The sequence below is a fragment of the Bufo gargarizans genome, chromosome 1, assembly GCF_014858855.1.
Source record: "Bufo gargarizans isolate SCDJY-AF-19 chromosome 1, ASM1485885v1, whole genome shotgun sequence".
In the NCBI taxonomy this organism is placed as follows: domain Eukaryota; kingdom Metazoa; phylum Chordata; class Amphibia; order Anura; family Bufonidae; genus Bufo; species Bufo gargarizans.
The window spans coordinates 578,311,448-578,327,470 of NC_058080.1; the positions used below are offsets into that span (position 1 = coordinate 578,311,448).

Below are 16,023 nucleotides of genomic sequence, written 5' to 3' on the forward strand. Positions count from 1 at the left end.
ATAAGGGCTGACTTAGTCCAATTAATACGAAGGCCTGAATAGTGACCAAAATGCTCAATAACGTCAATTACTCTTGGCAATGTTGTCTCTACCTCATCCATATAGATTATTATATCATCTGCATAGAGACCGATCCTCTTTTCCCTATTACCCAAGGAGACCCCATGAATCAGTGAGTCTTGCCGAACTCTAATCGCCAGGTGTTCTATTGCTACCGCAAATAATAGGGGAGATAAGGGGCACCCTTGCCTAGTTCCCCTGTTCAAAGAAAATGTCGGAGATAGAGACCCATTAACTAAAATATTGGCAGTAGGTTTAGCATATAGTATCGAAACTCATCTTATAAATACAGGACCAAAGCACTCTAAAGCTTGTAGTAAATAGGGCCACTCAACCGAGTCAAACGCTTTAGCCGTATCTAAAGCCGCCAAAGCCCATCTTTTATTACCTGCGTAACCTATTTGCGTGCCCACCTGTGCTCTTCGGATGTTACTAGAAGTGGAACGACCTGGAATGAAGCCCGATTGATTATAATGTATTATGGATGTTATAACTTTATTCAACCTGTCCGCTAGAATTTTTGTTAGAATTTTATAATCCAAATTTAACAGGGATATGGGCCGATACGACCCACACTCCAAAGGCGGCTTATTCGGTTTTAACAGTATGACAATAGATGCCTCATATAGTGACTCAGGAAGGAAACCACACTCCAGGGAGTTGGAGTACACTCTGAGGAGCTGAGGAGCCAGAAGGTCTATATATTTGGAGTATACCTCCAGCGGGATCCCATCCGGGCCTGGGGATTTCCCTGAAGCAAGTCGTTTAACCGCTTCCTCAATCTCTTCAAGTGTGATTCCCTCATCCAGGAGCTCCCTATCTGAGATCACCAATTCTGGATGCTCCACCTCCTGCATGTACTCCCTCAATTCGGCTTAAGTAAACTGTGCCACAGATCTGTATAGATCCCTGTAGAACTCAGTAAATCTATCTAAAATCCCCGCTGGCTCATCAATCACCTCACCATCGGCACTAGCAATGCGCAATACAGGGGGGGGGGCCCTATTATTTCTATTTACTACCTGAGCTAGTACCTTCCCAGTTTTATTACCCTGTTCAAACGACTGCTGCTGCAGGAATAAAAGTTTTCGATCTCCTTTCTCTTTAAGATGGTCCATATACGCTCTCCCTTTAAACATCCAATCTACCCTATTGGCCTCAGTCGGATCAGAGACATATGTTCTTTCCGCATTCCTGCAAAGCTCCTCCAGTCCCTCCTTTCTGCGCTGCGTACTTTTTAATATATGAGATAGAAGACTGGAGACAGCCCCGCAAAAAGGCCTTCAAAGTGTCCCACATTAGAGAGACCTTATTGTCTGCCCCATTCATCTCCAAGAATACCCGAATTTGATCTGAGACACGGTCATTTATACCCATCAATGACAGCCAAAACGGGTGGATGCGCCTTTTAGTAGTGCACAATTGCACGTCTGACGTGACAGACACCGATATAATAGGCGCATGATCCGAAGGGCCCTGCTCACCATAATATATGTCTTGCAACGATATATGCGTATTCACTGTACCAAACATGTAATCAATCCTCGAGAGTGCCCCTTTAGAGGGTGTAAAGCAAGAATATACCAATTGGGCCGTTTTTTTTTCCCCTCCACATATCCAACCATCCTATTTCAGATACGAATCTCGCCAGGATGGTGCCAGACGGTCTAAGACCAACATTCTGCAGTGGATTATGAAATCTGCCTAAAGAGTCTTCTATTACCATGTTGATATCCCCCATACATATGACCCTTGCTGCAGGAAACTGAGCTGCAAACCCTGCTGCTGCCTGCAACAAAGAAAGGTTAGCTGGCGGAGGATTATATAGGTTCAACACCACATAGGGAATACCATTGGCATGCGTATAGACAAAAACATATTTCCCCTCAGTATCAGCCACCACCTGGTGTGGCTCCCACCTAACTGTACGATGGATTAACAGCGACACTCCTCTAGAGTATGAGGATCCGTACGCACTCTCTACCCACTGAACCCAGGGCTTATTAACTCTACCTCCCGTCTCTTTTGTTAAGTGTGTTTCTTGCAGTCCTAGAACGTGAGGAGAATACTTTCTTATATGCGCAAACACCGCCATACGCTTCTTAGGACCTCCCAGCCCCCTCACGTTCCAGGACATAACCTTGATGGAGATCATTTAACACAAATGGCCATATGACATACCATATTCCGACTAAGTCATGACCCATCATACAAATAATACAAGCTGGCAACCTCGTGATATTTGCTTTAACATACCAATCCCCAGTAATATAACGTAAATGATAACAGTACAAAGATACCCAGATTCTAATACATAGAACTGTGAACAAATAGTGGCCATATACTCGGGGGACCTGCCCAGTGTAGATAGGTGGAAAACTGAGACAGGTAGCGAAACATACTCCCCCGCAGTAGCATATTAAGTAGTGACAAAACACAATGCTATATCCCATGAAACAGTGCCTATAAAGCATTTAAACACAAAATTATAAAAGGAGTACCCTTCAGATTGTATACCAGCAGCATTTGGCAAGGTACTCTGACTTGAACTGTAACAGTCCCAGAGACAAGACAGGCTAACATGACCCCTTGGAAAACCGCAACGCAGTTCATCTGGGAGGTGACCTTCGTGGCCTTATAGAAAGCCATTCTTCAGCTTCTCTGGGACTGGAGAAGAAAAACAATTTCCCGCCATCGACCACTCTCAGGCGAGCTGGATAGGCCATGGAGTATTGGATGTTACAGTCCCATAGACGTTTCTTGATGCTGACAAAGGTCGCCTTCTTCTGTAAATCAGCAGAAAAATCAGGATACAGGGATATATTTGCAGATCCCAAGGTTATGGTTTGTTTTATCCTGGCTTGAGCAAGGATGAGATCTCTGTCTCTCCAGTTAAGCAGGCGAGCCAGCAAAGGGTCTAGGGGGGTGCACCCGGATGTGGTGCCCCTCGCGACACCCTGTGAGCTCTCTCCACCGCGTATGCCTTTGAAAAGGACGCCTCAGGGAAAATGGACTTAAACCATCCCTCCAAAAATGCTGCTGGGTCAGCTCCCTCCGATCTCTCAGGCATCCCCAGGATTCTCACAATATTGCGCCTTGCGCGGTTCTCCAAGTCATCACATTTTTTTGTTTCAGAGTCCACTGCCCTTTCAACATCTGAAATCCTATCCGGCAGGAGTCTGGTATTATCCTCCAGCTCAGAGACCCTCTTCAGTGAGCCTGGCCCTCTCTCTCAGCTGCTGTACATCATGGTGCAAGAGCCCCAGATCTACTCTCACCTCCTCTATCTTGCCAGTGAGGGAAGCTTGGCAGCCTGTGATCGCCACCATTAGCCTTTCATGCGACAACTGCAGGGTAACCTCCAGCGCTTCCTCTGGCTGCTGCGCCGCACGTGCTGGGGATGAAGGAGCGGCGCCATGTTGCACCTCATGTCTGGCATACTCCTTAAGACGCTCCGCCTTACTGGGACTCATGGTGCAATGCTGTTGCCGCCGGGTAAGTCAGGGCACTGTCTGCACAGTCTTTAGAGCACAGGATCGCTCAGGATAATCAGCATGATGCAGAGCAGCGCTCAGACGCATCCGGCCATGTTGGCAGTTGGCCACGCCCCCCCCCGTAGTTTTTAATAGTGTCACAACTTTCTAATTAACTTAACTCTTTCTGGGAGTAAGACAGATAAAACAAATAAGTTTTTATGTTTTAAATATAATAGCATAAAGTTACAGTGATACCAAATACATAGTTAATCTTTTACTACTTTTGTTCAATAAAACCCCCTTTTGTTTATCTTTTAAAAATAAATTTTTTGAATAGCCACTTCCCAAAATCCATAACTTTATTCTTCTTTCTGTGGAGTTGTGTGAGGGTCTGATATTTGCTGGACAACTTGTAGTTATCATTTTGGGGTAAATTACACTTATTAAATTTTTTTTAGTGGCAACTAAAAATAAATGATCAATTCTGTCTTTTTATTGCATTCTACTGTAGGGGCCAATTTACATATTTGTGTGTAGTGTGGGTCGTTATGGACACGGCCATACCAAATATATGGGGGAGATTTTATTTTTGCAATTTTCATGGAAAATAGAAAGCTTTTGGGGGATTTTTTTTTTACCCCTTAAAGGGAACCTGTCAGCGCCAAAAAACACCCTAAACCGCCAGCAGTGTTTCTAATGCAGTAAAAACGTTTTATCCCCTGAGCGCGCCATTTTTGATTGAAGTCAAGGGGGCAGCGGCCTCCTTGCTTCAAGTCAAGATAACCACGCCCCCTTCCCCTCTGACTGACAGCTGGCTGTTTGGCAAAGCCAGCCGGCTGTTGGGCATAAGCGCTGTCAGCCACAGCAAGGGTGTGTGATTACCTTGACTTGAAGCAAAGAGACCACTGCCCGCTTGACTTCAAGAGTAACTCAAATAGCACGCTCAGTGGATAAAAAGGAGATTTTTGTATAACTTACCAGTTAAATCTCTTTCTCGCTCTTCCTTGGGGGACACAGACCTTGGGTATAGCTCAGCTCCCTAGGAGGCGTGACACTAAGTAAAACTGTTAAGCCCCTCCTCCATCAGCTATACCCTCAGCCTGGAGATAGAGGCTACCAGTTGCGTGTCCAAGTAGTGAAAGGAAAACAACCAATAACGGAAACAACCAGCCAGCAACCCAACGGGGCGCCAAACCATAACCCTGTAACCAAACACAGAAGGGTGGGTGCTGTGTCCCCCAAGGAAGAGCGAGAAAGATTTAACTGGTAAGTTATACAAAAATCTCCTTTTCTCGCCCATTTTCCTTGGGGGACACAGACCTTGGGACGTTCAAGAGCAGTCCAAGAAGGGAGGGACCACAAACCCAAGGCGGAACACCAGAGCATCAGGAAACCGCTGCCTGCAAAACCAGGCGGCCCAAAGCAGCATCCGCTGATGCATGCGTATGCACTCTATAGAACTTTGTGAAAGTGTGCAGAGAGGACCAAGTGGCTGCCTTGCACAACTGTTCAGCCGAGGCCCGATGCCTCTGCGCCCAGGAAGCTCCGACTGCTCTGGTGGAATGGAGCAGTGATGCCGAAAGGCGGAGCTCTGCCCTTGGCTCGATAAGCCTCAGACACCGCCAGTTTAATGAAACGGGCAATAGCCACCTTGGAGACCGCCAAACCCTTGCGCGAACCCTCCGGAACCACAAACGGAGTCCGTGCGCCGAAAGGATCCGGTGACCTCCAAGTAAATCTTCAACGCCCTGACCACATCCAGACGGTGCAGTTCCCGTTCTCTGGGGTGGGAAGGAGAGGGACAGAGCAACGGAAGGACGATGTCCTCATTGATGTGAAAGGCGGAGACCACCTTTGGCAGGAAGGTCGGGACAGGCCGAAGCACAACCTTATCCTGGTGGAAGATCAGGAAAGGTTCGGAGCAAGAAAGAGCCGCTAACTCCGACACCCGTCGGAGAGACGTGATGGCTACAAGAAAGATGACCTTGCAGGACAGAAGGCGAAGGGAGACCTCCCGTAAAGGCTCGAAGGGGGCGGATTGGAGCGCCGAGAGCACCACATTCAGGTCCCAGGAAGGAACTGGAGGGCGGTACGGCGGAACAGAGTGAGCCACCCGTTGTAAGAAGGTCTTAATTGGCCCTAGAGGGGCCAGGGGACGCTGGAGAAGAATAGACAGCGCCGAAATCTGTCCCTTCAGAGAACTGAGGCTCAGCCCCAGGTCCAGACCCGACTGGAGGAAGGACAGGAGTGTGGGAAGAGAAAAATCGGAGAGGAGGGATGCTCCGGGACTCACAGAACCCCAGATAGGACCTCCAAACCCGATAGTAGATCCTAGAGGATACGGGCTTACGAGCACGGATCATGGTGCGGACTACGTCCGCGGAGAAACCCCGTTGCGTTAAGACGGCGGTCTCAATAGCCACGCCGTCAAACGTAGCGAGCCTAAATGCTCGTGGAAGATCGGTCCCTGAGAGAGAAGGTCTTCCCTGGAGGGCAGTGGCGATTAAAATCACGGGAAGGCCCTCTGCTGCGATCCTCCGAAGAACCCGTGGCAGGAGGGGAAAAAGGAGGAAAGACGTACAGAAGGGAGAATTCGCGCCACGGAAGGACGAGCGCGTCGGCGCCGTATGCCTTCGGGTCCCGTGCCCTGGCCAGGTATAGGGGGGACCTTGTGGTTGAATTTGGAGGCCATGAGGTCCACGTCGGGGCAACCCCAGCGAAGACAAAGGGCTTCGAACACCTCTGGGTACAGGGACCATTCTCCCGGGTCGATGGTGGACCGGCTGAGGAAATCCGCCGCCCAGTTGTCCACCCCCGGGATGTAAATCGCGGATAAGGCCGGCACGTGCGTCTCCGCCCAGAGGAGAATGAGGGTCACCTCTTGCATCGCTGCGAGTGCCTCCCTGGTGGTTTATGTATGCCACAGCCGTGGCATTGTCCGATTGGATCCGAACAGGGTGGCCCCTCAGTAGATGGGTCCAGTGTCTGAGGGACAGAAGAATCGCCCTCAGTTCCAGAATATTGATTGGAAGTCTGGACTCCGATAGAGACCAAACGCCCTGGACGGCCCCCCCCCCCCGTAAGCTGGCATCGGTGGTAATCACCAGCCAGTTCAGTGGAAGGAAGGACTTCCCCCTTAGAGGGATATGCAACCACCAGCTAAGGGAAGCCCGAGCCAGAAGAAAGGTCCTGTCCAGACTCCTCAGTGATTTATTCCAGGCTGACAGAATTGTCCTCTGAAAGGTGCGGGATCGGAATTGTGCGAACAGCACCGCTTCGAAACAGGCAACCATCTTTCCCAACAACCGCATGCTGGATCTGAGGGAAGGGCGGTGATGACGGAGGAGACTGTGAACCGACCCGAGAAGGGCCAGACGCTTGTCTGACGGGAGGCGGACCTCCGCCAACTCTGTATCCAGGAGCATCCCCAGGAAGATCAGCCGTCTGGAGGGGATAAGGGAAGACTTGGGTGGTTGATAACCCAACCGAACCGCGTCAGGGTCTCCAGGGTGAGTTCCACGCTGCCGGATGCCTGAGAGAAGGAGGGTGCCTTGACCAGGATGTCGTCCAAGTATGGGAGAAAAAAACCACTTCTTGAACGTAGAAGGGCCAAGACAGGGGCCAGGACCTTGGTGAACACTCGAGGAGCCGTCGCCAGACCAAAGGGAAGGGCGACGAATTGGAAGTGATCGTCCCCCACCGCGAAGCGCAGGAAGCGGTGATGACATGGAGCAACCGGAACATGGAGGTATGCATCCTGAATGTCGATTGAAGCCATGAAATCCCCTCTTTCCAGGGAGGCCACTGCGGACCTGAGAGACTCCATCCGGAATCTCTGCAGTCGGAGAAAACGGTTCAGGCGTTTTAGGTCCAAGATCGGTCGCACTGAGCCTTCCTTCTTGGGAACCACAAAGAGGTTCGAGTAGAACCCCCTGAACCTTTCCGTCGGAGGCACGGGGGCGACGACACCTTTGTCCATTAGAGAGTAAATGGCCGCGAAGAAGGCGGCCGCTCGTACGGGATCGGAAGAAACGGTCTGGCGGAATGGACGCAAATTCGATTTTGTATCCGCAAGATACAATCTCACATGCGTCTGAGATGTGGGCCCGCCCTACGTTCCTGAATAGGAGAAGGCGGCCCCCCACCCGGGTGGGTGGGGGTGCACCTTCAGGCAGAGGGCTGCTGGCCTGTGGGAGCCCGTGCAGGCTGGGACTTGCGCCAGGTAGGTTGCGTCCGAAAAAACGGCTTCTTGCGTCTATCCTGGGCCAGAGGAAGAAGAACTGGCCGCGGGTCTAGACCCGGTGGTCTTGCGAAAGGACCGAAAACGGGACGAACCAGCGCGACCACGGGGGGCGCCCTTTGGCCTGGGGGAGGTGAGTACTCTTCCCACCCGTGGCCTCTGATATAAGTTCGTCCAGACGGGTCCCGAACAGGCGGGAACCCGTGAATGGTAGGCCGGCCAAAGAGCGTTTGGAAGCGGCGTCCGCCGCCCAAACCTTCAGCCAGAGTTCCCTCCTGACAGAAACTGCCAGGGCAGAGGAACGGGCAATGAGGGCACCCGCATCAAGGGAGGCCTCACAGACGAATTTTCCGGCCTGAACAATTAGTTGGGCTAAGGAACGGAGGTCCTGAACAGGGACGTCCGACCCTAACTCCTGATCCAGTTGCAAACCCCATTCAGAGACCGCTTTACCAACCCAGGCGGAGGCAAAGATCGGTCTAAGGGCCGAACCAGAGGCAGTAAATATGGCCTTGGAGAGGGATTCCGTACGACGGTCCTCAACAGACTGGAGGGAAGATCCGTCCTGTACAGGAATAGTAGTGCTTTTGGACAGGCGAGCCATGGGAGGATCAACCTTAGGCGGGGGATGTCCATGTGGTCACAGAATCCGCTGGAAAGGGATAGCAAATGTCCAGCTTTTTGGGTGTAATAAAGCGGACGTTAGGCCGAGTCCAAGCCTTGGATACCACAGAAGAAAAATCAGCGTGTATGGGAAAAACCTTGGAGGCCTGTCTGGGGCGGAGAAAGGACACGCCGGCCTGTTCGGAGCTGGGGGGGGTCATCGTGTAGCTGAAAGGTATCACGGATGCTAGTGATAAGATGCCCCACCGCGGACGCCAATTTGGACAGAAGCTCAGAGTCCATGTCCACGTCCGAATCCGCCAGTTCTCCCTCAGAAAGCGTATCCCTTTGAGAGGATAGACTTGACTGAGCTCGCACGCATGGCAGAGAGAGCGAAGCATCTGGAGAAGATGTGCGCTCAACCCTTGAACGTTTCTGAATATGCCGGGCCCTGGAAGATTCGCTGGGAGGCAGGGAACCAGTGGGGGCGGCAGAAACGGTAGTCCCAGCGGGTGCGACAGGGATTGTGGCAGCCTGCGGGAGAGGCGGTCTATCCACGAGACGGCCCACTACGTGTGTAAGGCTTTCCACTGCCTGAGACAGAGACCTAGCCCAGTCAGGGGGTTCAGAGGCACCGGGGGGCGCAGCGGGAAGCGGGCCCTGCACCGGGGCCTGACATGCAAGGCAATGCGGCTCAGAATGCCCACGCGGAAAAAGTTCCTTACAGGCATGGTACCAGGGTTTGGGGGCACCCGTGGGATCTGAAAGGTGGTTGTACCCTAATATAGAGACCACAAAGGGTTATAGCAGCTATGACCAGGAGGGTTAGGAGAGGGTTAACTGTCCTACCAGTGCCTCAGAAGAACGTCAGGAGTAGAGAGGGTGCAGATCAGCAGCAGCAGACAGCAGTGAGCCAGCAGATAGCGCCCACAGAAGCCGAGCGATGTTTAGAGTCCCCCACCGTGTCTCAGCTTCCTGTCAGGAGTGAGGAAGCGCAGGAAACCTCAGCAGAATTGCGGGGAAACAAGCTCCGCCCCCTCCAGCGATTGAACTCCGCCCCCAAATGACACACGTAAGCCACGCCCCCTGCTGCCAAAAATGCTCTCAGGGCTAAGAAGCAGCCAGATGCCAGAAAATAAAGGGCCCGCAGGCCCCTAAAGTGCGGCGATTTGCCCAGGTGGGTGATGCGCCGAAAGGATCCCTTTCTGCCACCATGTCCCTTGCTCCGCCGAGCGCGATCTGCCCATGTCGGGCATAAGCCCCGCCCCCCGTTCTCGGAACGGAGCGGGCGGCGGCGGGAAGGGAGAGAGTATGCCGGGCTGAAGAAAGCAGCGTGGGGGGGGGGGGGGGGACGGGGTGGAGGTGCTGAGGATATACCTGAGGGGAGCTGGGGAGGGTCTGCTTGAGCGCTCAGAATGAGCGACCACGGGTGCCCCCCTTACCCAGAGGGGTAGATGCTGCAGATAGGGACGGGGTATGGGCTGGAATAGCCATCTCACCGACCGACGTCTTCACCCTCAGTTCCTTCCAGCAGGGTCGCCCCTTCAGCCACTGGCACCGCAGTGGCAGGAAGCTGGGAGAGGGGCTTGGCGTGCTGTAGGGGAGCCATTGCTGCCCAGATCCTCCTATTGCTTCTGTGGGGGAGGCAGCAGTGCAGATAAGTTGGCACTGGCGCAGCTCAACCCCGGGAGAGCAGAGAGGCCCATGAGTCTCTGGTATCCCTAGGAAAAAGTAAAATAACAAAATTAGAAGGAAAAATAAAACAAGGAGAAAACAGCCCTGCAGTAGCAGGGAGTGTCTTGCCTCCTTGGACACTAAGCTAAAACTGGTAGCCTCTATCTCCAGGCTGAGGGTATAGCTGATGGAGGAGGGGCTTAACAGTTTTACTTAGTGTCACGCCTCCTAGGGAGCTGAGCTATACCCAAGGTCTGTGTCCCCCAAGGAAAATGGGCAAGAAATAACTTTTTTTCCCCTGCTTTTACCACATCTTACTGCAGGAAGAAATTTAGAAACACCTTGCCGGCTACTTGAAGGTACTGCTGGCAGTTTGGGGTGTTTTTTGCCGCTGACAGGTTCCCTTTACTAGTCCCACAAGGGGAGTGATTGCTTTTAAATTACAATGCACTATCCCTACTATGCATTGCATTTTAGTGTTAGTGCAAAACCGATATTGAACAGCAGGCTGCAACAGAGAGGCACAGCTTGCTGGAAAACACTGAAAGCCAAGGTCCCAGCCAGCCTTTAGACACATCAAATGCAATTGTGGGGTCCCAAAGGGAGATAGCCTGCTCCCTCTGTCACCACTGCACATCCAGGCCGTTAGAGCAGGAGTGTGGCTGCATTTATATATTTGTTACCTACTCATTACAAGGAGGTAGGCCATTTTATTAAGAGGTGTGTTTTTCATTTATGGAAGAAAAAAAAAAAAAAAAAAAAAAGCTGGTAAACATTAAAGTGACAACTTTGGCATATCATAATACTGATATCTCAATAAGCGGTAACTACGCCTTCAGGCCACTATAAAACCAGTCGCCATTTTGTAATGCCATTAGGAAGTGCATTGTATGTCTTAGTAACCATTCTTGCTTTATTTTTCAGTAACCATGCAAACAATACAGACGCAATTCAAACTTCACTGCTGTGGAAGACATGAGCAATACATCGGTACAGATGCTAGTTTTAGGAAATGGAACACAATGGTTAAAATAATGGCTTTAATTTCAGTTAAAGAATACAGTACGGGAAAATGTGCTTTAATTAAATATACATCAAACCAGTGATGTTGGAAAGTCAGAGGAGATCTAATATTGAAAATGGCTATACAATTGTGGACATGACTTTAAAAGAATATCCCTTTAAATCAAGAAAAAAAAAAAAAAAAAAAAAAAAGTCTTCACAGTGGTTTGTATAAACAATGTCATTTATAGCAGTGACATTCCTCGTCTCACCAGCCATTGAGTGCCCTCTTATGTACTAAAGTAGTAAACAAGCATTTACAGTTAATCTGAATTGTACAAAGCTACATGAAGTAAAGATAGAGACTTGGAGTGTACGATAACACTAGCATAAAGGAAACCATTTTAGGAGCAAAACAGTATGTGCTTTCAGACTGAAAGAAAAGACAAAAATAGTGAACGCTGTAGCAAATACAATCCATTAAAAAGGAAACAAAAACAAAGTTGAGAAAAGAAGCCACCAACATCTAGATTGATGGAGCGGACCAGTACACATTACACAATTTAAAATAAAAAAAATGTGATTATATACTATAATACAAGTCCAAGGAGAGAAGGACACTCATTTCTTTGCCTGCTTCGTTATCATGCCTCGAGGTGGTGTTACAGGTCTGCTTGCATTGGGCTTCTTTTTCTCTGCAGGTTTTAGAATCTAGAACAAAGATCAAAGAATATTATCATTGCCGAGTAGTTCAATCATCCAGTTTCACATCTTAATTTACATTTAGACTATATAGCTGTCAGGTTAGCCCAGATGGCCTTAATAATTTTCCAATTTAGCCAACAGCTGATAATGAATACACTGGAATCCGAGCTGCGAGTCCACTGTATCCATGCACTCCTCCCGTTTCTCCCCAGATATTCACGACAACCATGTATGTGCATCTCCACATGGCAGCCATCAATTCCTGGTAAAAATGTCCAGAGAAAAACTCCTAAAAAATATACCACATTCTGAGACAGCACTTTGTTAGCTCAAATTGGCTAGTAGTAGAGCAGCCCAATCCTTGTACAATGCTGTATAGAAAGACAAAAGCATCACTTTAAATACAGCCTTAGGGATCATGCACACAAATGTATTTTCTTTCCATGTCTGTTCTGTTTTTTGCAGACCATATGCAGAACCATTCAAGTATAGAACATGTCCTATTAGTGTCCATATTACGGACAAGGATAGGACTGTTCCATTAGGGGCCAGCTGTTCTGCAAAATACAGAATGCACAGACATCTGTATTTTTTGCGGATCCATTTTTTAGCAGACCGCAAAATACATATGGTCCTGTGCATGAGCCCTTAGGGCTTGTGGACCTCATTTTCCTATAGTCTTTTAGACCATTAGATATCACCATATTTTTCACCCCCTAACAAAGTAAAATTAACTTATTTTCAACCGCTTTTAGAATCTCTAAAATCATGAGTAATGTGATAAAAGATTACAGCATAGGTAACAGTCTTATTGGAGTGTTCATATTAAAGCTATTGTCTGTTTATTTGATAATACAGTGGCATAGTTTAATCTTTTATGGTTTAACACTCTGGTAGTATTGCGTGCATACTCCAAAGCTCTTATATCAGTTCATAACCAGTAGTACTGATTGCCTACTGCTTTTTATGAAATCCATCTCTGTGTAGCTTCCACTCCTGGTTTTGGTTCAATCACTGAACAAAAACACAGACATGTGAATAAGGCCTTATACAGGCTGGAGCTTCTGGTTGACCTTGCGAGCATTCGGATTAGGACTGCATGCGGTTCTGCTCACAGATTTCCTCCCAGTAAAATCACACTGTTCTGAAGTGTGTGAGAATAAAGTTAAAGCCCCTTGGACACCAAGTTGTGGAGTGCATCGACTCGGCAGCTTATTACTTAGCATATCAGGTACTATAAGCAACACTCAATTATGGAGGAATGGTGGAGAAGAGATCCAAGTGATAGAAGGGATTGGTATTGAGGGAAATCAAGAGGTACGGTCAGATAAGACCAGTCCCCTAACTATATTTCAGTATAACTGTAGCCCAGATCTCTCCCAGGTAACAGATAGCGAGGTTATAAAGTACAGCACAGATTAATAAGGCCTCTTGCACACAAATGTTGTGCGGCCGTTCCGAGACCCATTCAACTTGAATGGGACTGTGATCTGTCCACACCGGAAAAAAGACAAACAGAAGTTCAAATTTTTTGTGGTGCCGAGGCACAGACACACCACGGAAGCACTCTGTAGTGTTTCCGATCTGCATCTCCGTGGGCCCATTCAAGTGATGCACATAGCCAGTGCCACAACGTTCGTGTGCAAGAGGCCTAAGGTTTGTGTGCGCAACATTAATCAGTCAAAATATCTGACAAAGAGGTTTTCAAAGCACACGGGCATTTAGTCACATACCTGGAAAGAGCACATTAAAGTTTCATCTACACTCATCATTGCTCCAGCATTGTCAAACTCTCCACAATAGTTTGGGGCAGAGAAAAGCGTTACCAGTTGTCTTTTTGCAAAAAACTCATATCCATCTTCAACCACCTGCAATAAAAAAAAAAAAAAAAAAAAGTTAAAATTTGAACATACCAGAGAATGAAAGAAGGCCGACAACTACTACAGCATTAAAGGAAGAATTCTAAAAAAGGTAGAGGAGATACTATTCGCTGCATGTTGAAGAAAACACAGGGTCATGCTGATCCATTTCACTTTTGGCTGGGCCCTACTGCTTTCAGTGTTACTATGGCAGCCAGGATGCTATTAAAGTCCTGGTTGCCATAGTAGTAGTGGGGAGCGGTATACTTCCAGTCCGTGCGGCTCCCGGGGCGCTCCAGAATGACGTCAGAGCGCCCCATGCGCATGGATGACGTGCCATGCGATCACGTGATCCATGCGCTTGGGGCGCCCTGACATCACTCTGGAGCGCCCCGGGAGCCACACGGACGGCAAGTATGCTGCTCCCCCGCTCCCCTTTACCATGGCTGCCAGGACTTTAGTGTCCCGGCAGCCATGGTAACCATTGAGAAAAAGCTAAACGTCGGATCCGGCAATGCGCCGAAACAACGTTTAGCTTAAGGGCGGACAACGTTTAGCTTAAGGCCGGATCCGGATCAATGCCTTTCAATGGACATTCATTCTGGATCCGGCCTTGCGGCAAGTCTTCAGGATTTTTGGCTGGAGCAAAAAGCGCAGCATGCTGCGGTATTTTCTCCAGCCAAAAAACTTTCCGGTCCGGAACTGAATACATCCTGAACGGATTTCTCCCCATTCAGAATGCATTATGATAATCCCGATCAGGATTCTTCCGGCATAGAGCCCCGATGACGGAACTCTATGCCGGAAGAAAAGAACGCAAGTGTGAAAGAGCCCTTACCCTAGTGAAAACCCTGAACTTGGAAGTCTTCTATACAACAGTGGTGCAATTTGGTGCAACCAGTTTTAGATAAATCTGTGCCTACCTTGACAGGAGGGTGTGTGGGAAAGTGGGCACAACATAATAGGGACATTTGGCGCCTAAAATTGCACTACAATTCTGGTGATTTTTTATTTATTTTTTCAAACCAAGCCAACCAAGAGTTAGTATGAACTAAGACAAGTATCTAGCCATGCACAAAACCCATCATCCAGCGGGCTGCTGTGTTAAGTGTGGTCCCAAGTTTACACCCTCTATAGGTCTGTAAATGTGGGAATGAGGGAAGGCCTTTGTAAATGTAAGTTTGGTAAATAAAGCTATTGCATACCTGATGAGCTCGACAAATGAGATCCAAGTCATGTTTGTGAAGAAATTTTGCCACAACTTCTGCTCCAAATGTGAAGGACACACCTCTGTCATTTTCACCCCAACCTAAAACATCTTTATCAGGATCTGACCACAGCAAGTCACACAACAGACCCTGGTCGGGAACATCAGTGGGGCGCATAATTCTCCTAATTTGCTCCATTGATTGAAGGTCTGGGGATAAACCTGTGCAAAGAGCAATACAGGGTTAGTCCAGGATTAAAACAAAAAGGAAACATTCACACACTACAATTCTGCACTACTCAATGTTTTAGCAGGCTACACCTCAGTACAGCATACCTTTCTGTAACTTGCATAGACCACCTGTCTCCAGATAGGAGAGGGTCACAATGTCCCTTGGAACTGCTATAAATGCACATTATAGGAAGTTGCTTATTAACCCTTTCTAGTGCAGCAACATGTGCACAACAACCTGCAGCCACATGTGTTGCTTCAAGGCACGCTTTCAATTTGCATTTTCTGACAAGATAATCTCCGCCCACAGATTACAGCACTTCCTTGACCTTCCGGTCACCAGATTAACAAAGTATTACAAATTCCTAATTTCACATGTAAAACAGATACCTATTAAAAAACTTAACGTACCGCATTTATCCTGCACAGTGAATAGCATTAAAATGAAAAAATAGATGCAAAAATCCCTGGTTTTGGGATTATGGTTCTCGCACTGCAACATGTTGCAACACGACAGTCGCAGAAAAACCATTATAAAAATTGTTGCGCGACAAATGTGATGTAGACCTAGCCTTAGGGGGTCATTCATCCAACTGGTGTAAAGTAGAACTGGCTTCGTTGCCCATAGCAACCAGATTCCAACTTTCATTTTCCAAATGAGCTGCCAAAAATGAAAGGGAATCTTATTGGTTGCTAGTTCTACATTTCACTCGTTTGATAAGTGACCCCATAAAGTTGTCACTTAACCCTTCTACCCCGGTCCAGTTTTCACCTTCCTGCCCAGGCCATTTTTTTTCAAATCCGACATGTGTCACTTTATGTGGTAACAACGTTGGAACGCTTTTATTTATCCAAGCCATTCAGGGATTGTTTTCTCGTGACACCTTGTCTTCATTATGAAAAAAACTGACCAAAAATTTTCAAAAATTTGCAATTTTAAAAGTTTCAATTTCTCTGCTTTTAAAA

General features: G+C 48.3%; 1 protein-coding gene across 1 annotated transcript in view; it reads right to left on the bottom strand.

Annotated features, from left to right (window-relative positions):
• Positions 1-10,946: 10,946 nt before the first annotated feature.
• Positions 10,947-16,023, bottom strand: part of PPP1CC (protein phosphatase 1 catalytic subunit gamma) — a 33,872-nt gene continuing 28,795 nt past the window's right edge. The window contains exons 5-7 of the mRNA XM_044275777.1: positions 14,825-15,048; positions 13,494-13,628; positions 10,947-11,766 (exon numbers count right to left, since the gene is read on the bottom strand). Of these exons, the coding sequence (XP_044131712.1) occupies positions 11,677-11,766; positions 13,494-13,628; positions 14,825-15,048 (449 nt within the window). The 3' untranslated portion in view covers positions 10,947-11,676. The remainder of the gene's footprint in view (positions 11,767-13,493; positions 13,629-14,824; positions 15,049-16,023) is intronic.